Genomic DNA, 27,162 nt, shown 5'->3' on the forward strand with positions numbered 1-27,162 from the left:
CGCCCTATTAATTTCGTACGACTTGCACGTACAGGACAAAGCTCTCCTCCGGTCTCTGCCCTATTACTAACTAAACCGAATTATTGACCATAGTCTAAACAACACACATTTAGACAACTCAAACTAAACAGTGGCCAAAAAGGATTTCTCACCAGTTCTTTCAGGATCCCGCGTCAGCCACAAAACGTCCAACGGGCGCCCCCCCTGGCCCTGCTGTCTCACGCATGGCGGAAGGAAAGGCGGCTTTTGCCGGAAGATCAATTCGCCGAGGGGAGCCGCCTGCTGAACGCCGTAGACCAATGAGGATCCCCTTACGGGCCACCAAGTGATATGGAAAAATTCTAGCGGCACTGTGTAGATTTGAATAGTCAAGAGATGGCGGTTACAATACATTTATTTTGCTTGTACAAATCAAGATTTAACAAAGTACTTTGTGATCAGTCATAACGAAGGAGGTGCTAGCCACAGGTCGTTCGTCAGAGTGATGAAGAACAATCATAAAACCCTGCCTTATATAAACTTTAGATCAAATGGTTTTTCTTAACTCTGTGATTGGTCAGCACTGCTCAGTGACAGTGACTTCATATCAAGTTCCCACGGTTCTTTATTGTGGCCTCTCTCCCCAAACCAGTAGATAGTAAAACCACAGGAGTTCACCAGTCAAATGGTCAACTGTCCTTTGTGTGGGCCACTTCAAACAAGTCTACAGGAAGGGTCAGAGCAGTTTGATCAGTTAACAATACAATTGAATCCACATTGTCTCCAGACCAGCTGTCTCTTCCTCCCCAGGTGTCATAAACTGCAAATGGCATCTCTACCAAATGGAGTTGACTCTTAATCAACTTTAGACTTCCGTTAAAACACATTCCTCATATATGAAACACACACATTATAACTGTATTCCAAAATTTCCACGACACACACCTGCCCACTGATTTTTACGTCTTGTTTTCCATGGAGATGAGGGCTCAAGGACTGAGTGGGTGCTGGTGCCCGCCTTTGGTTGGGCTACTAATAATCAAAGCTGTAAGCCATGCCCTGACAAGAGCACTGTTGGAAAGAACCGAGGAGAAAATATTGAGAGAAAGACACACACACAAGCTTTAACAAACATGGAAGGAGTTAAAAACTTTGGTAGACTAGATTGATGAAGGTTGGTTTTCCGATTCCTTTAGCTTCATTGCATCAAAGCACTATTTCCCTGCTATAAACTGTGTGTAGAGAACACGACCGTGTTGAACTCTGACACGATAACAGACAGTCTCTGAAACGAGTTAACTATCAGCGTTTCCCACGTTTGTGAATTTAAGCGCGACCATCTCTCCTACTTCCACCCCCTAGGTTCGACGTGGTCCTGGACAATGTGGGAGGAGACACGGAGCAGTGGGCCGTGGGTCTGCTCAAGACCTGGAGCGGTGCCAAGTTCGTCACCCTGGTCTCCCCCTTCCTGGTGAACACAGACTCCATGGGCTTACTGGACGGAGCCATGCGCTCAGGGCTCACCTTGCACGACAAGGCCACACAGGTCAGTCAGCAGTAACACAAAACCAATTCAATAATTGTGATGTCTGCACCTGATGTATACTTACCTGGTACAAGGAACCAAGGGATAAGTTCCACGAGGGCCTAAATTGAATCACTCTGAGAGAGGCGAGCAAATGAATATGAGATATTTCACAGTAGAAATACCAGCTGAAGATGAAATTGTGCACTCGGCGAAACTATTTGTTTTCAGTACACAGATGTTTAGCCTGAACATGCGATGAAAGTAAGGGTGTGAAGTAGTGAAGTGCCCCGTATTGTCTGTTGGGTATTGTGAGTTTCATTGTGTTTTCTGCTTCGGTAGTCAACAACAACGAAAATCAGGGGGGTATTCCAGAAAGCAGGTTTAGGGAAAACCCTGAATTGGTTAACCCTGAGATGAGGCAAACTCAGGGTTTTATGTTCCAGAAAGAGAGGTAACTTTGGAGAGGTCAATTGTGCGTCAGTGTCCATGCTAACTGACTCTGAACCTAACCTGCTTGGTGGCAGGTTTTCCTTAACATTCTGCATTTCTATAGCCTGGATGCCAGCCGAACTTAGCCCCACCCACAAAATCGCTGGAGAGCTGAGATATGTAGATTCTGCCATCTAGTCTGTTTTAGAAGACATCAACAGCGCATTAATTTTGAAAGAGGAACAGAGAAATGCGATCAAGGCATTTTTCGATCTAAAATATGTTTTTGCCGTCCTTCCTACGGGATTCATCACATACTACGTTGCTCTGATTGGTTGTAGGTCTATCCAATTGAGCGAAGAGGCATTTTTTGTCCGGGTTCGTTTGAAACACGCCCCATACTCACAGCCCAACGGAGCGGTATCAGACTCATATTCGGATTAGAATTATGAGTATGACAACGTCAGGCTAGCATTTCTACCTATCCCCTGCCACTTTCTGAGCCTGATGCAGTTGGCAGACATGGGGTATCCTTTCCTGGTTCAGCCCACCGATCTCAAACTAAATGTAATTCTCTTAGCCTTATGTCGGGAGAGGATTATAAGACCGTGATTAATTCATAAATTTCCTGATGAATACTGATGTGCAGATTTGTACATGTGAGGTTGTCTCTTGCTGTGGTCAAGAGGTCACGCAGTGGGCCTCTGACAATACACATCTAGATATTGGAATGTGCTCTGGTCAACCTTTGGAAAGAGCAAGATGCAGAGTATAGTACAAACAATGAGTTACGACTATCACCTGTGTACCATTACCAATGTGCATTGTTAGTGGAGTTTGTGCTGTTTAAGGGCATGTTTTGTGGTTACTATATTCGTACTGTCCAACCATATATAAGGGACGTATGTAAGACTATGTTTTTTCACTCATGCTGACCACTCTGTCGTGGACTGTCACGTGATCCGAGCAGCTCGTCTAATAAACAAAGTTAACTCTTTTCCATTGTTGAGCATCCTTGGCCTACCTTGTCAGAAATATTTATCTATCAAGCTTTGCACAGTCAGTCGGTGAACAAGTTTAAGAAAGCTTTATTGCTTGCGGCCGGCCCACAAGGAGACAAAAAACTTCACACGCCATTGTGCTACAAAAGTTTTGTCTGGTTCACAAGTCTTCAGGTAAGACCATTTATTGGTGAGATTTCTCCTCCCCTGCATATCAGCTTTCAATATGATCGATCCCAGAGACAGAGTGCGCGTGCACGTGGAAACTTACAGAGTTCTCCGACCCTAGGCTTGACCATATGATTCACTCAACACAGATAAGGTTCAGGCAGGAGGACTCAGTATAGTATTTACTTGATACTTTATTTCACACGGTACAACACATGATTGTAACACTGATTTGTCATTATGGTACTGCTTGCATCGGCTCCCTGCCGCACCCAACGGAGACACTGTGTCAACCTCCGAGCAGCGACGCATTCCCCAACACAAAACCACATGCCAGACGAGACAAATGTATGAGTATGTGGTGCCCCTGTTGTGCTAGATTCGACTGAGATGAGCGTTGTGTTAGCCATACTTACCCTCAGCATCGTATCTCAGAGCAGACGGTGCCCCTAGCTGCATCTATAGTGAATTAATTTAAATTGAATGAACGTGATTACTTACACGGCCTCGACATCCCAACTTTCAATGGTGTCACCTGTCGCTCCACATGCTGCTGTAGCCTATACCCGCGCCCGACCAGCCACCAGACAAAATATTTCTTATTAAGCATTGAACACCTATACATGGAGTGAGTGACTACATAAGCCTGCAATACAAGAACGAGAAGAGTGAACATTATTCAGAGGTAGGAGAGTGAAAGCCATCCTCCTCTGGCCGTCCAGAACATCACTGCATTCAGTCTGACGTAACAATGAACCGTTGCAGATGACCAACGACCCATCACTTCAGCGTCGATGCCGAGACCACTTGAGACGCCGACGTAGCCGCTCCGATTCCAAACGAATGCGCCGTGTAGCTACAGTTTAGGATCCAGACCACAGCGGCAGCACAGGATTCCAAGCCAGCCGGTGACCAGTAACCCGTCATGGCTTCCCAGCATCGGTGACGAACAGGGGCTCGCTCATTACCGTTGATGAACGCCAACGGAGGTATTTCACCATGGAAGAGAGGGGACAGAAAGAGTAATTAATCTGTGATATCACGACAGGAGTAGGCTACACACACTTGCCCTGTTTAAGAACCACCGTGGACATGCACGAGTCCTAATGGAGGCGCTGCCTCGACATACCAACTGAGGCGCTGCCTCGACATACCAACGGAGGCGCTGCCTCGACATACTAACGGAGGTGTTGTCTCGACATACCAACGGAGGCGTTTCCTCGACATACCAACGGAGGCGCTGCCTCGACATGCCAACTGAGGCGCTGCCTAGACATGCCAACTGAGGCTCTGCCTCGACATACCAACTGAGGCACTGCCTCGACGTACCAACTGATGCGCTGCCTCGACATACTAACGGAGGCGTTGTCTCGACATACCAACGAAGGAGTTTCCTCGACATACCAACGGAGGCGCTGCCTCGACATGCCAACTGAGGCGCTGCCTAGACATGCCAACTGAGGCGCTGCCTCGACATACCAACTGAGGCACTGCCTCGACGTACCAACTGACGCGTTGTCTCGACATACCAACTGAGGCGTTGCCTCAAACCAACAGAGGCACTGCTTTGGCGTCCCAACGTTGACTGTGACTGCGGCACCTGACGCACCACGCGCTGCCGCGCCTGGCCAGCCACCTTACAAAACATTAATTTGTAAATATTAAGCATGAAATGCATGACATGATGAGTGAACGTTAGGTAGTTAGGAGGTAGGAAGGGTAGATGCCATCCTCCTCTGCCTTCCAGAACATCACTGCATTCGGTCTAATGTAACATTGAACTGTTGCAGACCAACGACCCAACGCTTGAGCGTGTGAGTCGAGACCACTTGAGACGCCAACGTTGTTTAGGGTCCGGACCGCAGCGCCGGTACATGATTCCGAGCCCCCCGGTGACCGTTATGTAGTCATGCTTCCCCAGCATCGGTGACGAACAGGGGCTCGCTCATTGCGGTCGATGAATGCATACAGCGAAGATATTGCACCATGTAAGAGGGGACAGGAAGCAGAGTTAATATGCCATGTAACAAGAGTACCCGCAACAGCTTCCACACTAGTACTATGTTAAGTATGCGTGTGTGTCTATGGTTAAGTAGCCAGGGTGAGATTGTGCAAAGGTCAAAGGTTGTAATGTGACGTCACTTACGTTGTTAACCAACCCGGGAAGAAATGCAGCCCGCAAACATTTGCCCGTGATGCACGACCAGGTCAGTCGTCTCACTACTGTTAATCAAATGCCACAGAGGATCAACCCTTGATGATTATTGTCACTGTGTCCTCATTATCACAAGACACAACGATCCATTTCCTGCACCATATTTAGCTTACCCCACGTCAGACAGCTACAGGGATAGGATACAAGTTCACATTCAAGTCTTTATCGTCAGATGCACAAAACACCAGGTCAGACTGGGCCCTGAAATTCGTAGGACAAGACAACGCAAAGCAACCTGGCATACATAACATGAGTACACAGAACATAGATTACGTCTATGTTAAGCTAAATAGTTAAACCTCCTAAATACAGATAATATTCAATACAATATACTGAACCTCTAATACACCAGCAACCTATACCAACCTTATAAACCTAAGAATAATATAATACACATACTACCCCTACTACCCTAAGTCAAATGGGGTACAATTAGTGGGATACAGTTCGAACAGTGCTGCGACTTGCAATCGCCCGCCGAACTCCGTCCAAAGACCCACGACCCCTTCATTTGCGTCGAACCCCCAACACAACGTACAAGCCAGGGAGCTGAAGTTGCACCCCGTCCGTACAGAACGACAACCCTTCCGATGCCCCGCAGAGCACGGCCCAGAACGCGATAAGATTGCAACCCTCATCCACGAACGAGATGTGCAGCGCCGGAACCGATTAGCCACGGCCACAGACGGGACGACGACCGACCGTGAGAACGATGCGCATGCGAATTTAAGACGCCCGAGCAACGACAAATTAAACGCACTGAGCCGGTGCAAGGACGAAAATTCGAACACAAAATCGCCCGGCAGGTGCAGCTCGAATGCACCCTGCACCTGTCCCACACAGGACTCGGATGGAATGTCGAAATGCGCGCCCGCTACGACGCTGAAGCCAGAAGAGCATAGAAGACATCCGCGATTGCCATTTAATCCTGACAGGTGCCACTGCGACTGTCGAAGGGCATTACCTGACGCGTCGGCGAGACAGCCTACCCGAGCCTGCCCGGTGATTGACTGACATCGAGCGATATTGCCGAACAGAGACAGGTCCAGGCGATCAGGCTAAATGCCAGGACCATGTACGGGCTAACAGGTCCACGATCAATCATCTCCCAAATATTACTGGTAACCATGCCACCGAGACTACAGGGAACTCCGACTGATCACGGCCCACATATAGGCTGACCCCTGCCGGATTCCTTGCTAGACCTAGCAACAGTCGGGCTCCTGAGAGCACATTGCAGTTAGCACACACTATAAGTGACACTGAGCAGACATTTTACCCAGCCATAAATCCCTCACATACATTCATTCGTTCATGGAGCAAACGCTTTTATCCAAAGCGACTTCCAAGAGAGCTTTTAGTGCTAGGTCAATAACCAGAACAACGAGACAGCCCCAAAACAAATGAAGCACATTGTAGTGAGGTCAGCAAGACCACACGGAGCCAACATCTTGCCACACCTGAAAAGTGATTCAATCACATCAGACAAACCTAATCAGCCCTCGTGACACCCTCAGTATGCTGATTACCCACCAAACGCCAATGGAAAGGAACCATAGAATTGGGGGAGGACCTCCCCAATCTACCTAATCAGCCCTCCTGCTAGCTTGCAAGCTTCAAAGGGCCTGCTTGAGACAACAAGTCTCCAGCAACCATTTGCTATCCGTTTCGGCGGCGATTTGAACAAAGAACATACAGTTAGGTCCATAAATATTTGGACAGTGACACAATTTTCATCATTTTGGCTCTGTATACCACCACAATGGATTTGAAATGAAACAATCAAGATGTGCTTTAAGTGCAGACTTTCAGCTTTAATTTCAGGGTATTTACATCCAAATCAGATGAACGGTGTAGGAATTACAATACATTTTATATGTGCCCCCGCCCCCTTTTTAAGGGACCAAAAGTAATTGGACAATTGGCTGCTCAGCTGTTCCATGGCCAGGTGTATGTTATTCCCTCATGGGAGTTCGTTATTTCAATATTGTTATTTTAAATATTGGCCAAACAACCAAAACGAATTCCCCTATGGTTTAAAGGAAGATGGGAAACTGAATAGTGTATTAGCATGAACCAAATAATGCCAATACAAATAGAATTAAGCTTATTTGACTATGGGTTAAACCAGAGCAAGAATGGTCAAAGTATGGTTAAATGAAATACGCATTTAATAACATTGCAAATGAATGAAAACAATTACAAGGCAAACATTTTACAAAATGAAAGCTTTAAATCCTACTTACTCTACCGTGATCATTGTAAATCAGAGAGAAAGCAAGAGGTGAGCAAGGAGTAGGACAAGGGAGAACTGAGGTAGAAGGTCTCAGGAGATGAAGAATCCACAGAACAATGCATTACAATTCCCTTTATACACAAGACCAACCAATCAGACCAAATCTTGAATGGGGTGTGAGGGCCATCAAGTTGAGACCGTCCAGAAACTCCAGACTTTAGCATATGAGAGGTGGGGGCAGGTTTGACACCCAGCCTTACAATGTCTTTCTTTAAATTAGACCATTTCATTCTGTTCATTGAAACCAATCTCTCATATCAAACCCATAATCTAACTTGTTCATAAGATCTGTTAACCTTACTTGAATAAATTCATTGTAAAGATATTTTGACGTGCGTGTTCACTAATGTTACGATTGGCTCTACACTTAGAACGAATTCATTCCTAAAGATGAGACTGATTATTACATATTAACAGTGATGGGCAAGCTACTTGATATGTGTAGTGAGCTAAGATACTAGCTACTCTACAATAAATTCAGCTTCACTACACAGAAGCTACCACTCATAAAAATGTAGCAAGCTAAGTTACAAAAATCTGTCAAAAGTAGCTTGATACATTAGTAGCTACTTTCAGTTAAAAAAAACTGCATACATAGTCAATGCAATTTTAGTGATCAACACAATTGTCAGTCAGATAAAGGCTAAAATATGTTTAGATGTATTTATTGAACAATAGCCTAATCCACAATGCTAATACACAATTGCTGTTATCTAGTCAGACTGGCCGCGCAGGCGCTGTGTTAGTGGAGATGAGACGATGACTATGAGGGGCCGTGAGGGACATTATTCAGAATATCCTCTCACACACACAACTGAAATGCTCTCACACACACTACTGAAATGCTCTCACACACACTACTGAAAAGCTCTCACACACACTACTGAAATGCTCTCACACACACTACTGAAAAGCTATACGCTCACACACACTACTGAAAAGCTCTCACACACACTACTGAAATGCTCTCACACACACTACTGAAAAGCTATACGCTCACACACACTACTGAAAAGCTCTCACAAACACTACTGAAATGCTCTCACACACACTACTGAAAAGCTCTCACACACACTACTGAAATGCTCTCATACACACTACTGAAATGCTCTCACACACACTACTGAAAAGCTCTCACACACACTACTGAAAAGCTCTCACACACACTACTGAAATGCTCTCACACACACTACTGAAAAGCTATACGCTCACACACACTACTGAAAAGCTCTCACACACACTACTGAAAATCTCTCACACATAGTAGTGAAATGTGCTCATATACACAACTGAAATGCTCTTGCATAATATTGTGGAATATAACAGTTCAGTGGTGAATACGAGGAAGTCCACACAAGGAAGTGTAATGGTTGTATTTATCAGTCTTCTGAGTTAAACCATGACCAGAGATTCCTTGGTGTTGCACCTGGCGCCAGCCACTTTATTTGCCGCCCTACACAATACTACTTCCTGACAACCACGGTAGCCTAGTAATGACATTCAGTACATGACAGGAAGTGCATGTGCTTTTACTGGATTTGAAGTAGTACTTCAACCACAATGCATGTTCACCTGATCCTCTTTGTTTTTCACGTCCAAACTTTATTTTTTGAGGTGAGAGGCAATGAAGAGGATATAGTAAGTTTTTTTACTAGTGCTCTGCAATGCACTGAGTCATTGCAAAGTGAGGAGTCCAACAATTTCGGTCAGGAGAGGCTTTATAGAGAGCTTGGTGATCATACACAACTCTATCTGCATTTCTTGCTGTGTCCAGATATGATCATGATGATAGTGATGTGAGTAATCTACTAGGATCATTGTATAGATGCTTTCGCAACTTGCTTTATGAACATGAGGCCAGACAGGGATCCAGTGATGTGACCAATTTGATACCCCCAACAATCTTGACTGGCCATCCAGGTTGGCCCCGATACAGCATAGCCGCCATACATTAATTGTAGAATAAGGTGAACATTTGTAAAGTTGTAGACTTTATATATATATTTTTATATTACTTTGGAGATCTAGATCTTAACTACACAATGTTGGTAACGAACAGCCTTTACATGTGGTTACCCTGATGAAAACGAATGAAAATAAACGGATTGATCTGTTGAGCTGGCATGCCCGTAGTTGTTTTGTTTGTTTGAGAGAAACGAGTTGTCACGCGTTCAGACACAGCCTACCGAGAGAGAACCCCCAAGTCGATTTCTAAAATCAGCAAGAAATTCAAGGAGATGGACGACATCAAATTAATTCTCGAAGTTGAAAAGCATAGGTAGTCGTATGACCCCCAGCAACAATTTTACAAGGACAACGTAGGCTAGATAATGTCTGCCATGTTTAAGTACCATGTCAGCGTAAAGGAAAGCTCAGAGTAGCTGAAAAGCTTGGTGATCGGCGCGGAGAAATGCGCGCTGGAGTGAACAGCTTTTGCTCAGTCGTAGCCGATCGTAGCCGATCGTGGTGCTGCGCGGCGCTTCCAGGCGCTTCGCAGCCGGTGTGTCCCAAGCGTTAGACAGCGTTCTGATTGTCTCTGCTGAGGCCAATATGTTGAGTAACGCCGTTGCTTCGGCTAAATTGCTTGAAGGCTGTTGAGCACATGGTTGAGCTGACATCCTTGTGCACCTTACGTTTCATCTGAGGCACCTTACGTTTCATCTGAGACACCTTCCGTTTCAACTGAAACACCTTCCGTTTCAACTGAAATACCTTCCGTTTCAACTGAAACACCTTCCGTTTTAACTGAAATTTTCATGTGTGTATGAGAGCTTTTCATATGTGTGTGTGTGAGAGCTTTTCATACATGTGTGTGAGAGCTTTTCATATGTGTGTGTGAGAGCTTTTCAGTAGTGTGTGTGAGAGCATTTCAGTAGTGTTTGTGAGAGCTTTTCAGTAGTGTTTGTGACAGCTTTTCAGTAGTGTGTGTGAGAGCTTTTCAGTAGTGTGTGTGAGAGCATTTCAGTAGTGTGTATGAGAGCTTTTCAGTAGTGTGTGTGAGCGTATAGCTTTTCAGTAGTGTGTGTGAGAGCATTTCAGTTGTGTGTGTGAGAGGGTATTCTGAATAATGTCCCTCACGGCCCCTCATAGATGACAGCCCTCGCTATACTCAGCTCTCGTGAAATCGGTTGTAACGTGAACTGCAGAACGGGATATGTGAGATGCTTTTTCAGTGCTTTGTCAACACAATAATCCACCAACCTTATGTATGAACATCAGAAATGTCCAGGAGAAATTAGCTTTCGAGGACGCTACTGCGCTACTTGATCAATAAAAGAGCTTAGCTAATGAAAAGTTACTTGGTTTTGTAAATAGCGACGTTACCGCCAAGCTACTGACAAATGTAGTTAAGCTAGTAGCGTCGCTACAAGTAGTGACACTACTGCCCATCACTGCATATTAAACATAGGATTCCCTAATGTCCTAAACCAATATTAGGGTGGTGCCCCGAGACTTTATGATACATTAAGTATTTCTATCTTTAAAGGAGCAAACCCCGCTACAACATCCTACATTGTGCATTTATGTAGGCTATACCCCCTCAGTGAATATATACACAAACACTAGTAGAGGACCCGTAGAAGACACCAGCGTTTGACGAGCGATGCTCCACACCAGTTGCATAACGTGCGGAGGACCACCCATTTGGACAACACAGTGTGAGCCACACACACTGAGGGCACAGCCCAGTAGAAGGAGAAACCACCGCACCAGAACACGCCAACTCACCGAGCCATGCAGCGGCTAACCACTCCGGATCCACACGGACCAGGCCAGACGTCGATGACCACATAGACATACAGGCAACGCCGTGCTACTCGCAGAACAGACATATCCAACATATTGGATCACGTCCACAATCCCACATTAGACTAAGGGCCCTATCTTGCACCCAGCGCAATTGACTTTGTCAACGACGCAAGTATCATTCCTAGTTTGCACTCGACGCAAAGCGGACTTTTCCCTTCACAGACGCACGTCGGTAAATTAGGGAATGACTCTGCGCTCCCGGGGGCGGTTCAACGAAAAAAGTTTGCGTGTTCCGGCGCAAACGTTCCCTGGTGCTATTTTGCAGTTTCAGAAAAACAATTCCGCCACTGACCAGGAAAAAAGTATTTTCAGGGCGCAAGCTTGGTCCGTGCGCACTGCTGGCGAGGCCAGGGTCTTCTTTCTGTGAAGCTACGTTACATTGTTTTGATTTATGGCGTGTTACATTTCTTCAATGATTATAAAAAGATTTTCATGAGAAATCTCTATGTATGTGAACTTGATTTGTAACAATTGTGTCAATTTCCCCCACGCCTGTTTAACCGAAGCTAATTTGGGTGGGTTTCTTCTCCCATCTCCATCAGAATCCTGTTTATTCGCCATGTAGCCTATGTTACACAAACACGGAATTTACTGTGGCAGGAAGGTGCAAACAATAAACATATACGGGTCTTAAATTAAGTAAAAAAGTACAATAGTTAAACTAATTCTAAGAACTAAACAATTAAAAAATATAACAATTTAAAATATAAAATATATATAAAAATAAGAATAAGAATTTGAATGAGCAGCATGAGAGGGCAATTTAGTGCAATGAGAAAACTTCTCTGCCTTTCCCATACAATGTCACTTCTCTATCTGTTACGGCCCTGACTAGAACGTCGGTCTCCTCGGCTGTGAACCACTCCTGGCGTGCACCTGGCAAATCTGCCGTTATAATAGCAATCCGCCATGGAACAAGCGCTGCTCTTAAAGGGAATGTGAGATGACGCTCTGATTGGTTTATTGCACGTTACGCCCAAACCACACCCATTAGTAATGTAGCTATTTCGGACCAACCCATTTTAGATTTGCGCCAGGCGCAAAGTCCTTTATCCCGCCGGCAAAATAGCAACTGCGCTGGAGTCCCGCCCGCAAAGTTACTTGCGTTTTACGTTTTGATACTTGCGTTTCAGATCGTTAAAATAGGGCCCTAAGTGTTCTAAGAATTCAGGCCCATACAGCAGAATCCGACAATTAACGTCCTTACCTGACAACACATTTGTTCACGCCACCTAGGAACCAGATTAATCGGACACAGCATTTGACACAAGAACCAGCAGGTTAAACATAGCATCCTGTGTCGCAATAAGCAATGCAGAGTGCAGCGATATCCTGATTAAATAGCCCGCCCTGCTAAGAGGGTGTGCCCCGACTTCGTGATATGACGCACTGTTAGTCAGGCGCTGCTAGTGAGGCACTATGTCTCGCGTCCCCTGCATGAACCAGCTCCGCTTGATTTATTGCACCTCTAGTAGGATAATGGTCAACCTAGGTCATTTTGTTTACGTAAGCCTAGTGTCATCTATAGGTCATGTGGGGAGAGGGCTCTCTACTGACAAAGGAATGCTAGCACCAGTATTTTCAGAATATAACCTTACATTCTAAATTTGTCCGACAGCTCCCCCCTGAATATACTGAAACATACAGGTGATAACATCAAACCATGGTTAATAAAAAGTAAAACATAGGTGAAAGAAATAAAGTCATCCAGTCAAATGGCAAGAATGCATTCAGACATAATGGGTTTTGCCCGATAGGGTTTTCCCGTTATCACTTAATCTAGTGGTCATCCGACGTCTATGCACCTTATGGCAGACCTGGGGCCCGTTCTCTGTGCGTCGCTAACTCAGTTAGCTGGATATGATTGTTGACGATTTGTCATTATCTTGGATTGTTCGGTTCTTCGAAGCTCATCCTGGACTTGCTGTCATAGCAACAGGTCCGTAAGCTTAAACCTGCTCGGGAGCAGGTTTATTTTTATTTTTAACACGATTAGATTGAGGCTTTACAAGCAGAGGTGATACAGGAAGTCTGTCACAGACATGTCTTGTCCATTTTTACTACAGGAACCTGTTGCAAAAGGTGCAAGAATAATTAGCAGAATTTAACATGAAACCGAATTAATTGCTCATTGCGTGATAGATAGGCTCTCTAAGCACAGCGCGATATGATAGCCTATACTTTTTGAGAGGATAGCGTATCGTTTTTTTGTGAGGGTGTCATTTACATAAAACCTTTGTTGAAACCACATCATATGACATTAAAGATGATAAATGAAAATATGAAAGTATGAAAAGAAAAAAAAACATAGGTCTAGCTTACTGTAATAAGCGATAAAACACGTGGTCACTCCTCTACATTTAATTTGGTTTGCTACTTTTTGCCAGCCCTCTTTCTTGGATTTTGCAGACTTTGAGGTGTTTCCTGGCGTTCTGATAAAATCTTCAAATTCGGAGTAACCTTCGAGCAAGCTGTTGCTCTGTTGGCTCTGTTGCGGAAAAAACAGGGCGCTCATTTTGGCCACGGTGAGCAGCCATAGACTTATGTGAGCAGCCAATAGCAGCGTTGCTGATCAAGGTTTCTACTATCGATACATACCCCCTTTTAGACCAACGCGTAACTCAATCCAGCTATACTAATTATAAACAACATGGGTGTTCGAAGAACCGAGCCAGATCATGACGATCAAGTCGTCTTGGATTTGTCATTTGATCTCGAATGTAATAAGCGATGTACGGAGAACGGGCCCCTGGACTTCATCTCAGATCTCCTTAACCACACAAAATCAAATAGAAACAAAGATTGCAACAAGGAAATCAATACAGAAATTATCAGGATATGAACATGCCTCTTCATGATAAGACACATCATTCCTTACATGTTCTCAATTTCTATTTCTTTTCAAATTAATATCAACTTTCTGTAGTACAAACTGGTTTCTCAAAAACAAAACATTAAGCTTTAATGCAACTCCCAAATAACACTTCATCAATTCACATAAATGAAACAGTATCGTTATCACCTCTTCCTACAGTTCACAAAACATTCAAACTTCTGCCCTGGAACATAACAAATCAACTGGAACATCTTCACGTAACTGGTAGAACGTATAGGATAGGAGTGTTTGTACCTAAATGTTATTCCACAGAAACGTTTCTAATTTATATCAAGATTAAAACTTAACTTCTGAATCTATTTACCATTTGCTTTGTTACCAATGAAACAGTTAAATCATTACATCCATAGTCATAGCACCATTTAGTTCACACGTTTTTCAAAACGGAACATCATTACCAAGACAATTCCCATTATTTTCACAAAGTAAAATTTGCTGAAACGGATGCCATGATTGTGTTAAAACGGCAACCTCAACGCACTGTACTATAGGCACAGCGCAGAGTTTTCCTTGATTTGACGCAGAACGTGTTTCCTTTGTTTGACGCTATCAAACAAAGTTCACGCTTGCAATGACTCACGTGTACCATGTTATCTCCTCGATTATCACCTCTGAAACTAGCTGGGAATGACCCCATCACCTCGGGTCATTTCCAGGACTTTACGTTTCAATTCAGTCACCACAATCCAGTCTCCTTAGGTCAGTGGACCTCTCACTGGATGAGACAGCATCTCCCGCCTATCTGTGAATTTCAGAACGAAGTAGACTACACAGTAATTAAAATTACATTCTCACAGAGGTCAGTTGAAAACAACTGACTCGTCATTGGCCCATTCCTGAATCTTTACATTTCTTCAGCTCAATAAAGATCATGCATATTATGTTTAATCTCAAATAGGGTATGCTAAAAAAGTTTTTTCTTAACGTTTTTCTTGAATAGTTTGCAAATCCATATGCTATAAACACTCTTTCGTTATCTCCATCCCTCCTGTTTGAGACATGAACCATCCCATGGCTCAAATCAGCAGAATTTACATAACCCAAAATTTTGGTGACACTTCTTGCATATCTCTCAAGACAGTCTCATCCACATTTCCTAATGTTAACACATCTCGTATGGCTGCCTCTTTTGCCGCCACATCTGCTGTAGCATTCCCAGAAAAATAAAATCAATGTTATCAGTATGAACTAGAGCAAACAAATTCTTTATAATCAATATCTTCCCTTGTAGATCATTCCCTTATTCATCATGCAGGAGCAGTTCCCTTTTCAAACCATAGTATAGGGAAGACTAGTATGAATATTAGCAACAGTAAGCTACATATGGTACCACGGATGTCACAATACTACGGACGAGGAAATAGGTCATCCATCTTTTCTACCTTTCCCTGCTCACTGTCTCCTGTCTTTTTAGCCTATTTTAGTTCACACCCTAAGTCTCTGTTGGCCGATGGTTACTGTCAGGAATATTAATCTATCAAGCATTGCACAGTCAGTCAGTGAACAAGTTTAAGAAAGCTTTATTGCTTGCGGCCGGCCCACAAGGAGACAAAAACATCACACGCCATTGTGCTACAAAGTTTGTCTGCTAGCATGTTGTGCTAGCTAGCTATTTAAACAGAATCGCTCTTGACAGTCATTGGTTAAAAAAAAGGCATGCAAATGTCCCATGGCTCTTCTTCATTGGCTCCCTTGCATAGACCTGGCACACGTGTGTGCGTGCGTGTTTACGTCTGTATGTTGTAGTCAGACTTGTGCCTCAAGAGACGGTGGTGAGTAATTAATCTGACCCTATATCAATGTCCCTTACTTTCTTACAGTGTGACAAGCGTCTCCAAAATGTTCTCTCTGCTATTTTGACTACAGAGGGTGTGGTGATTAGTACCTGATATGGTCCTTCCCACCTTGGGCTGGACCAGTTCTTTCTTTTGATAACTTTAATCAATACCCAATCTCCTGGTTTGACTCATCCACTCTTTGGTTTACTGCTTCACCTGGAACGGAATTTAGAAGAAGATATCTCTTTTCTAGTTAGCATTTTTTATAAAATCGGTTAACGTTTTATCCGCCTCTTCAGGAATTTTGACTACTTCTAGTAGAGCCAACACAAGTTCTTCAGAATTGTTATCTTTCCAGGTGATCATTGCCCTATTTATCCATTGTTGAGCAAACATATATAACAAGACAATACCTCATCATTTGATATTCAACTCCTATTACTTATGTCTAGAAATCTGTTTCTTTGTTCCCTTTTAAACAAAATCAACTGTTAGTCTCATTTCTTTCACTCAAAAAAAACGTTTCTTTCTTTTAAAACAGTTACGTTTAAGACCTATATTGGTTCTGATTCTCTATTTTACCAAATCACACCTCTTTTTATCAAATATATGATAAAACCCATTGTCATTATCCCAAACCAGAATTTAATCTGTATGCTTCTTAAATGAAATATAGACCAAATAATGTTCTTAATGTAGCTATTTACCAAACATTTTTCCCCAACTATATTTTCTATAAAGGTCAGATAGGTAGAACTTCATAACTCGTTTTGCAGTTCAAAACGAGCGAATTAGCTGAAACCATCATAACCACAATTTATCAGACTTGATGAGTCTTCCCAAATTATTTCAGAACTGAATGTTATAATAACCCTTTTTAGGCACTAATACCATTTATTAATACAACATTATCACAGCCTAACTGTTTATCCCAAACATTGTGTCAGGCTCTGATAAAACTCTCAAACAAAACTTAAAATGACAATCAAACTCTGAATAAAAGTCTATTTTAAGAAGTTTTTCTTAAAAACCCTAGATTTTACTTTAATCATCTCTTCACATCCACAAAACGTTCTCTTGTTTCATTTCATAACCTTCCATGATCTTCTCTAAACCAATCTTTTATGTAACTTTCTAATCGCTTCGTCATAATATTTAACATTTCCTTAAACCAAAATAAAACATTTGTGAAAAACACAGCTTCAAAATAACCCAACTGGATAAGTGCCATCAATTCCATGTCAATGGATATTTGATGTGCGCATGGTTATTAAAATCAGATGTAGATAGTAATTAAGATAAAAAAACAACAATTGACAACAACAAAAAAATAAAACCAAACCCTTAAACAAAATACATTCCCTTTCTGTTGTGAACACAAAAACTTCCCAGAAGTTCCCAAGGTTGCAATTATCGGATGAATCTTGCCGTTTGATTTCAAAATTAGCCTCTTACTAATGATCTGACCCATATTTGAATTTGATTCAAACTATCGTTATCATAATTGTGTTTCATAAAATCCCAAAGCCCTTAAGACAAAATATTCCCTTTTTCTTTCTAAACCTTTAAATTCACTATTTAACAAGTGTATCATAAGCCCGTAAAACAAAAAAAACTTATTCTTTAACTTCTCAAAAGTCTTATTAAAGATCCTGTAAAGTCAATTCCATGATTTGCTTCTCAGTACATTATATACGTGTGAAATGAGTTCCTGAAAGCATGTGCAAAGCGCTAAACTTTGTCGCACCAAAATGTGTAGTTAGACCGTAGAACAGTTTCTCTTCTATTTTCAGATCAGGTTTTAATGGGCGGGGCCAAAAAGTTACCCATCGATGTCATTTCGACCCATCTACGTCAGATCACTGACTGCTGTACTGTTATTGTAGCCTACATCAGCTAGCTAGCTAGCTAGCTTCAGGATGTCTCCCTCCACCTGCAACTGCATCTTCCCTGGATGCAAAAACTTCAGCTGCGCTGCAACACTATTTAATTTCCCTATTGATGAGGAACGGAAAAATAGGTGGATTGATTTTGTGAAGAGCCACATTGATGGAAAGCTTCGGATAAACTCCAACAGCCGCCTCTACAGTGGATAAGAGAGTCTGCTAAATGACTAAATGCAGTGACCATTTCACGGCGGATAGTTTTAACATGGACCAGAGACAGACGGGGTTTGCGGACACACAGCTTCTCTTGCAGCGCGGAGCCGTACCGAGCATCGCCCTCCCGGCCGTTCCTCCTCCGGTCGCACCTGGACAATCCACCGCCGCCAGCAGTTTATCACTCTGTTCTGTGTGCTTGTTATAATTCTACCTGATAACTTTTCCAGAGGTATCTCTACTATGAGTTAGTGCAAACAGCTAAATTGATATTAGGCTACTCGGTGTAGAATGATGGTATTTTGGTGAAATGGTAGCTAATGTTTAGAAGTAGCCTAGTTGGAGAGCTCACTGTCTGCTGTCTCTGGTGTCCATTTTTACTGTTACAGCTCAGGGGAACATTTCATTTATATACATCTGTATGTTTCACTCATTGAACAAATAAAATCTAATTCTATAGACCAATTATTTGTTTGTAAACATTCGGGATGCGCAATGTAGTTGCAGAAAACCGGGAAAGGATAGCCTTTATAATGGCTAGAGAAGTAAACGGATTATACAAATAGTTCGATTTAAAACGACCAAAAAGGTCGAGGAGGACAGCCTTTAAGAGAAAAAGCGATTCCCCTTTGATTTGATTTGGGTTACGAAAGTCTTGAAATTTGAGTGAGAATGTTATGGGGCGCCGTTTGTAAAAGGTTGCACGTCTATGGCGTGAAATTAGTGCCAGGAGAGCGAGCTCTGTAAAAACGATTTGTAACTTGCAAAAAAGATTTGTCTCTGTAGAAAATGATTCGTGTACTTGTAAAAAAAAGTTTTGTGTCTCCGTAGAAGAAAAGGATTTGTGTACTTGTAAAAAAAAGTTTTGTGTCTCCGTAGAAGAAAAAGATTTGTGTATTTGTAAAAAAAAGTTTTGTGTCTCCGTAGAAGAAGGCGGGAACAATGCTCCCCAAACCATCTAAGCCAATCAAATATAGCCATTTCTGTGTCTAGTATCATTGGACATTTTCGTCTGTCTATCACACAAAGAACGTCAGCGAATAAGAACAAAACTAGAATGCTGATGATTTCAATGGCGAGTCATTTGGTAAGTAGTTCAAAATATCCATGGGCATGTATCTTTAATGCAACATTTAAAGATTATTCGGTTAGCACACTCTTAACAGTATAAATTAATGGATAAGAGTCGTAGTAAGTTGAATAGTTTTTTAATGTAAATATGTATTCGGATATTTAATTAGACGACCAGTCATTAAACCTAGCATTAGTTGGACAATGTGCAGCTAAATGGCAGGGAACTGCCGCGAAATCACTCAATATAGTTAGTGGTTTTCATTCGAAATGAAAGCTGGCAGTAAATAATACACTCTAGAGTGAAAGATCCATATATTTTTAATTTATGCGCTTAACTTTCCCAGCCAACATTTGAGATCTATCCAGTGTGTCCAGCTCATGTTTAGTTTAGCATGGCGAATACACCAACATTAAAATATGTAAAGTTGTGAACGCTTAGTATGATGCTTACCGGCTGCAATTTAGCTGCACATTGTCCAACTAATGCTAGGTTTAATGACTGGTCGTCTAATTAAATATCCGTATACATATTTACATTAAAAAACTATTCAACTTACTACGACTCTTATCCATTAATTTATACTGTTAAGAGTGTGCTAACCGAATAATCTTTAAATGTTGCATTAAAGGTACATGCCCATGGATATTTTGAACTACTTACCAAATGACTCGTCATTGAAATTGAAATGGGAGTCAGGTGGCTGAGCGGTAAGGGAGTCGGGTTAGTAATCTGAAGGTTACTGGTTCGATTCCCGGCTGTGCCAAATGACGTTGTGTCCTTGGGCAAGGCACTTCACCCTACTTGCCTCAGGGGGAATGTCCCTGTACTTACTGTAAGTCGCTCTGGATAAGAGCGTCTGCTAAATGACTAAATGTAAATCATCAGCATTCTAGTTTTGTTCTTATTCGCTGACGTTCTTTGTGTGATAGACAGACGAAAATGTCCAATGATACTAGACACAGAAATGGCTATATTTGATTGGCTTAGATGGTTTTGGGAGCATTGTTCCCGCCTTCTTCTACGGAGACACAATTTTTTTTTTTACAAGTACACAAATCTTTTTCTTCTACGGAGACACAAACATTTTTTTTACAAGTACACAAATCTTTTTCTTCTACGGAGACACAATTTTTTTTTTTACAAGTACACAAATCTTTTTTGCAAGTTACAAATCTTTTATGCAAGTACACAAATCTTGCCTTCTTCTACGGAGACACAACTTTTTTTGCAAGTACATGAATCATTTTCTACAGAGACACAAATCTTTTTTGCAAGTTACAAATCGTTTTTACAGAGATCGCTCTCCTGGCACTAATTTCACGCCATACACGTCCGTTATTCCTGCTCAGTTTTCGCACATTTAGCACAAATAAATGCATCAGAATTTTCAACGGTCACTTTTTTAAACATTTAGGGAGAAATTCATCAAATACATGTCATAACTTATTTAGAGCAATGTTCTGCAGTATGCAAAATAATAAAATAATATTTTATAGAACTGTTAAATTTAATGTAAATGTTTAATGTAAATGTTTAATGTAAATGTTTAATGTAAATGTTTAATGTAAATGTTTAATGTAAATGTTAAATGGAAATGTTTAATGGAAATGTTAAATGGAAATGTTAAATGGAAATGTGTTAAATTCACACATTTAGCATAAATTCACACATTTAGCTAGCCACGCCCCTCTTTTCTGGATTTTTCTGGAAACCACGTGATTTTTCACATGGCTGTCTTTCAAAATGGCAAGTCCTGAAGATTTAACGGTGATCATTGAAAGAGCTGTTGCAGCTGGTGTTCGAACGGCTCTTCTTGGCCGACCTACGCCAAGCACATCTTCCGAAACAACCACCACATCATTGCCATCGGTAACTACTGAAATTATGCCTTTTATAAAATGGAGGGGTCTTACAGTTAGAGCTAACCTAGCTATTGTAGCTAGCATCACGTCACCTGTTAACTAGCCTACCATTTGCTAGCTAATGCGTAACACATTTAGCACTTCGTTTAGTTTAGAAAGGGTGGGGGTCTTGATCATAATGCGAGTCAAACGTAAAATTGGAGTCTCTTAGGGGAGTGTACTGTATAGTTATTTAATATTGCACTCTATTTAGCTACCGGCTGCACGGACTTCATGTTCATCGACATCGTCATCAACAAGTTCATCGAGTTCAGCGACCACATCATCCGTAAGTTCTTAAATAATTGGCAAGTAAGTGACGTTTACCCAGTGCTCAGTATTTGAACGCGCAATCACCTGTAGTTGCAATTAAAATATTTTTAAATTTGGTTCTCCTTCTAGGATGGTGATGGATACCAGAACGATGTGTCTAAAGAAGACATTGACATTGCTGTCATTGAAGACCACATTGACAGAAGTTGCTTCCATCCTCTGCATTTCTAGACCAACACTGTACAAACTCATGAGGGAGTACAATATATCAACAGGAAAGTTTACACAATGTAGTGATGAGCAATTGGATTCTGCAATAGCCGATATCAAAGCAGAGCATCCTCATGTGGGAGAGGTGATGCTTAATGGACATTTGCGTTCCAGGGGCATGGTGGTGCAGAGAAAACGGTTAAGGGAGTCAATCAGAAGGGTTGATTCTGCTGGGGTTGAATTTAGGAGAACAACAATAACTCGACGCGTTTATTCTGATCCGTGTACAAATTTCATCTGGCATGTAGATGGTAATCATAAATTGATAAGATGGAAATTAGTGGTACATGGTGCTATGGATGGATACAGTAGGATGCTCATGTTTCTCCAGTGCTCTAACAACAATCGTGCTCTAACTGTGATGCAGCTTTTCAGTACAGCAATAACACAGTTTGGCAGACCTCTGCATGTTAGAACTGACCATGGGGGAGAGAATGTTCTGATTTGGGAGGATATACGGGAAAGCAGAGGTGTCTTAATCTAAGTCTTAACAGGAAGCTCTGTACATAACCAACGCATTGAACGTTTTAACCGGGACTTAAATACTAATTGCAGTCATGTTTATGCACCCATTTTTTATGAACTGGAGTCAATGAATGTGCTGAATTTGGACAATGAGACAGACATATTTTGTCTTCATTATGTTTATATCCCCAGAATTAATCGCACACTAGCTGAATTCAAAGATGCATTTAACAGTCATTCAATGTCCTCAGAGGGAAACCGAACTCCTCTGCAGCTTTATACATTGGACAGCCATCTCCTGTACCTTCACAACCCAGACAGTGTATCAGAAGAGATCACAGCCCCTTCAGCACCAGCTCTTGTGCTTGGAGGTGATTCTTTTTGCCCATTAAACAGAAGGGACAGGAGCTTTCCCTTACAATAAATCCTCTTGAACAGGACCATAATAAGGGGAAAACATTATTTCAAAGAGTGCAGCAATTTGTTTTCAACAAAATTGTAAACCTGTAATTTTGTTGTTTGGTACAGCTTTTGAAATCGAGCTAAACGGCTCACTAAGACCTCAGTGTAAATATATTTTTTTACAGTTAAAGCATAGCCACTGGTAGATAATCAAAAGATACAAGTGCAAGCAATGGAGCTTCATTTAAAGAAACCAAATAGCTTTCAGTTTATATTCGGAATGTTCTCTTTTTGATTCACAGCTGTGCCACATGCTGTCCTTATGCAAAGCACTTTGCTGTAAATTGCTGTTGGGGGATTATCCCTGTACTCTGCTCTGTGTAAAATTAAAGAATTTTTAAAGCTGGGTTTGATAAGGTGTTGGCAAAACAACTGCTGGAAATGAGGCCTGTCTAGAATTGATAAAACAATTTGTATTTTCAAATAGTACTATTAAAAACATCAGCATCATTGAATACTTATAATCAGTTGAATGGCCCTTGTGATTAAAATTACAATAAAAATGTGCACTTTTGAAATGATTAAATTAATACATTTTTCATGAATTATTTTCCTTCACTACCCAGCCAATTTTATTGTGGTGTACTGAGGATAGACAAGGATATCTAACTATGTTTTGAGGTCTGTTTCATGCAAATGTGTGAGTACAATGGAAACACTTCCATTTTCTTTGTCTCGCCGCACAGGTTACATGATTAGGCAGAATTGGCACACAAGAATGCATATGTAACATTTGCGGTTTTATTTTTTGTCTTATACAAACAAACACGCAAAGACAAGGGTTATAAAAAAAAACATTGAATTCACAAATTGTACATAAAATGAATGCATCAACATTAGTTTTACATATTGTTAATCTGGAAAGAAGTTAATTTAAATGATGTTCTTGCTGTGGATTTACAAGTTTTGTTAAGATACACCAGCAGGATCTATTGAAAAGTAATCTTGAGCCGTTGGGCAGCATTACACTAACACTATATGAGAACATGAATTGGATCACTGTCAAGAGTTATGCCATAAGGATATGAATTTGCACTGGCAACATTTGAAAAATTATTTGTTCAAAGAGTAATACATACAATAAGGTAATAGATATTGATCACACCTAGCATGAACTCAAAGAATGGGATTGGTCCTTGGTGATTATGTCCCCCGATTGATAAAAAATAATAAAAAGGGGGCCAGTTGTATGAGTTGAGTAAGTTGTACAAGTAAGAGTTGTTACAGAAACAAAATAGTTCAAAAGCAAACCTGTTCATAAATGGTAGAGAGAAAGTTTGTGTGCCGTTTGATTATATGATGCTGAACACAGCTCCATTCATGAGAGCCACCACAAAGCAGTAATCAAACTCATCATCATCAGCCATGTTTTTTGCATTGACAAAGATCTGAAGTTCATTCGAACAGGTGCAAGCAATAGGATAGTTCTTGGTTTCATCATGCACAAAGGATATTTTAGGATTTGGCTGAAATCCAACTGCTGGAACTTTACTGCTCCCTGTTGCAAATGTCAGTATGTGACTACAGTCCAAATTCTGCACGAATACCCTCTCTTCCTCTGTCAGTGTCCTAGCCTCAAGTCTTTCATGAAGCTCTTTATCTTAAAAAAAGGATTTGAGAATTGGATTACTACAACTATAAATATCTTCAAATGTATTCATACATGCTCTCTGCAAAAATAAATTTACAGTATAATCATTTAGCAGCCACTCTTATCCAGAGTGACCTACATTAAGTATAGACTAACATCAAGTATATTATGTACGAGGACAATCCCCCTGGGGAAACTTAGGTTCAAGTGCCTTGCCTGAGAATACAATGACATTTTGCCAGCCGGAATCAAACCAGGAACTAACCACTGAGCTATTTGGCGCCCTGAAATATACAATACACAAATGCTTGTGCCTACTTACTCTGCACACACTGGAGAAATTCTCTGAATTTCACCACCATCAACTCCTCTCTTGGCCTTCTGTTACTACCTAAAACAGAGTAGCTTGGTTTTAAAAGGCTAGCTACAACTTCTGCAGTGACATCGTTTTTTTCTGCAGGCATGTCAAGAATAATCCGCATGCTAGGATTTTCCCTCAAAAGTGGCAGTACCTTTAGGAGAAAAAAAACATAGTATTAGTATCACTTTGGCAAGCAACCAGAAGTGGCTCTAATGGCATAAACATCAAACTTGCAGTATACCAGTTGTAAAATACTGTAACTTTGTTAACTTACTTCGTAGTAGGACAGGCCATCAATGAGTTGATTAAGGCAGCTTTGTCGTTGCAAGAGGACATGGTACAATGTTGTATTGTTAACAAAGGCATGTTTTGTGTCCATGTTGACTGGATTTGGAAGACCCTCAACATCAAACCTCCATGAGTCACAGACGTTCACAGCTTCCTCCAATGCATCGTTTGTGCTAGCTTGATTGACCTGAAGATTAAACCAATGTAACTTTTTCATGTGACAACAAACCCAGGACACCAAACAGAAATGACTGAAATCTGTATACCATCTAAATCGCACTATAAAGCATGGTTAGTCTCATACTACTAATACCTTTTTCAGAGAATCCCTTAATTCAGTGTTAGCTATGTCATCAGGTGTGACATGTACTTGAAGGATATCTCCAGTCACAATATAGTCCACAACATGGGGTGCAAGGAAAGCCGGTGGTTCACCACCTTGGACTATTAGAGTAGATATCATCTTTCCAATGGTTCTGTACACTCCATTTTGCACATGAGATATGTTCAGTCTAGGAACAAACCCATTTGGGGACTGAGAAAAAGAAAACAAATAACTGCATGGTTTATTCTATACCATTCTTAGATGCCAAAGTAAAAACAGCCTAAAGACTGTTTAAAGCTCCCATGCAGACAATAAGATTTTCTTTTGATAAAGAAACAATTTTGAACTAGTGAAATTAACAGAAAACAATTATTTAACAAATAATTACCTATCGCATTAAATAAACCAGTTAACCCAACTAGGAATTCTCACCTGCATGAGTTTATGACCCACATGCAGTGCTAAATGGAAATGTATGAACATGAACAAAATATTTACTTTGACTGCTTTAACAAATCAAATAAATGCAAAAAATTTGGAGCCTTGGAGGCACTAAGAATATTTCTACTAGCCGCTGCATAACCCCAAACACAGCTCTGGAACTGGCTAATATTCTACCCGCTGCACTAGAAGTCCTTGACGTCCCAAATAAAACATTAAATACTAAAACGAGGGATCTGAATTTGGTTCTTCAGCTATCCCTAGACTCTGTTGCCCCTCTCAAACCAAGGAAAAGAAAGGACAAGAAACTGGCTCCATGGTATTCAGAGGAAACCCGCACTCTTAAGAGGTTCACTAGAAAACTAGAACATAAGTGGCGTACCACTAAATTGGAGGTTTTCCGCCTGGCCTGGAAGGACAGCCTAATGGAGTACAAGCAAGTCCTCATTAGGTCCAGATCAGATTATTTCTCTAGGTTGATTAGTAAGAACAAACACAACACTAAGTTCCTATTTGACACTGTTGCAAATCTCACTAAGAAAAGTACACTCTGTGTTAGTTCAGATTTCTCTCCCAATGATTTCTTAGATTTCTTTGACCAAAAAATTTATGCAATAAGGGACAAACTACAGACTAGTCCTGGAGGAGTGGCCATCAACACTGAATTTTCCCCTATACCAAGCATGCTGCATGTTGAGGCTCTCACTCACTTTAACCCTATTTCTATGGAAGCGTTCATCGAGCTGATAGACTCCTCGAAACCCACTAGCTGCCTTCTCGATCCTCTCCCTGCCAAACTCTGTAGGGAACTTCTCCCTATTATTGAACCACCCATGCTTAGTATTATTAATGAATCTATTGTAATTGGCCAAGTCCCCAACGATTTCAAACAAGCTATTATTAAGCCCCTTCTTAAAAAACCAAACAGGTCGTCTTAGCAACTACAGGCCAATTTCAAATTTGCCATTTATCTCCAAAATTTTAGAGAAGGCTGTGGCACAACAGCTCACTGAGCACCTCTCCTCAAATCAGCTTTATGAACCTCTCCAGTCTGGATTTCGTCTCCACCACAGCACTGAAACTGCATTAGCCAAGGTAGTCAATGATCTACTGTTAGCCTCTGACGCGGGTTCTTTCTCTGTCCTGGTTCTTCTAGACCTAAGTGCAGCTTTTGACACGGTGGATCATGAGATTCTCTTGGAACGTATGGAGAACTATGTTGGGATTTCTGGTACATCACTTCAGTGGTTTAGATCGTATCTATCCGATAGATCACAATATGTCAACTATGATGGCTGCTCATCCAGGAGCTCCACTGTAAAATACGGAGTACCACAGGGTTCAGTTCTAGGCCCTCTGTTATTTTCTCTCTATATGCTGCCTTTAGGAAACCTAATTAGAAGCTCTGGGGTAAATTTTCACTGTTATGCAGATGATACTCAGCTATATATGTCTATAAAGTCTGGAGAATTTCCACATGCTATGGAAAAATGTGTTTCTAGGTTGAGAGC

General features: G+C 41.5%; 2 protein-coding genes across 2 annotated transcripts in view; one reads left to right on the top strand and one right to left on the bottom strand.

Annotated features, from left to right (window-relative positions):
• LOC134025242 (reticulon-4-interacting protein 1 homolog, mitochondrial-like) overlaps window positions 1-27,162 on the top strand; it is a 94,717-nt gene that overhangs the window by 45,522 nt on the left and 22,033 nt on the right. The window contains exon 6 of the mRNA XM_062468139.1: window positions 1,342-1,525. Coding sequence (XP_062324123.1) covers window positions 1,342-1,525 — 184 coding nt within the window. The remainder of the gene's footprint in view (window positions 1-1,341; window positions 1,526-27,162) is intronic.
• Window positions 23,813-25,416, bottom strand: LOC134025118 (G2/M phase-specific E3 ubiquitin-protein ligase-like). Its single transcript, XM_062467990.1, has 4 exons — window positions 25,199-25,416; window positions 24,872-25,072; window positions 24,559-24,748; window positions 23,813-24,245 (listed from the first exon to the last, which is right to left on the bottom strand). Exons 1-4 carry the CDS (start codon window positions 25,346-25,348, stop codon window positions 23,938-23,940), a joined length of 849 nt encoding a protein of 282 aa, XP_062323974.1. The 5' UTR covers window positions 25,349-25,416; the 3' UTR covers window positions 23,813-23,937.

The sequence above is a fragment of the Osmerus eperlanus genome, chromosome 8, assembly GCF_963692335.1.
Source record: "Osmerus eperlanus chromosome 8, fOsmEpe2.1, whole genome shotgun sequence".
NCBI lineage: Eukaryota > Metazoa > Chordata > Actinopteri > Osmeriformes > Osmeridae > Osmerus > Osmerus eperlanus.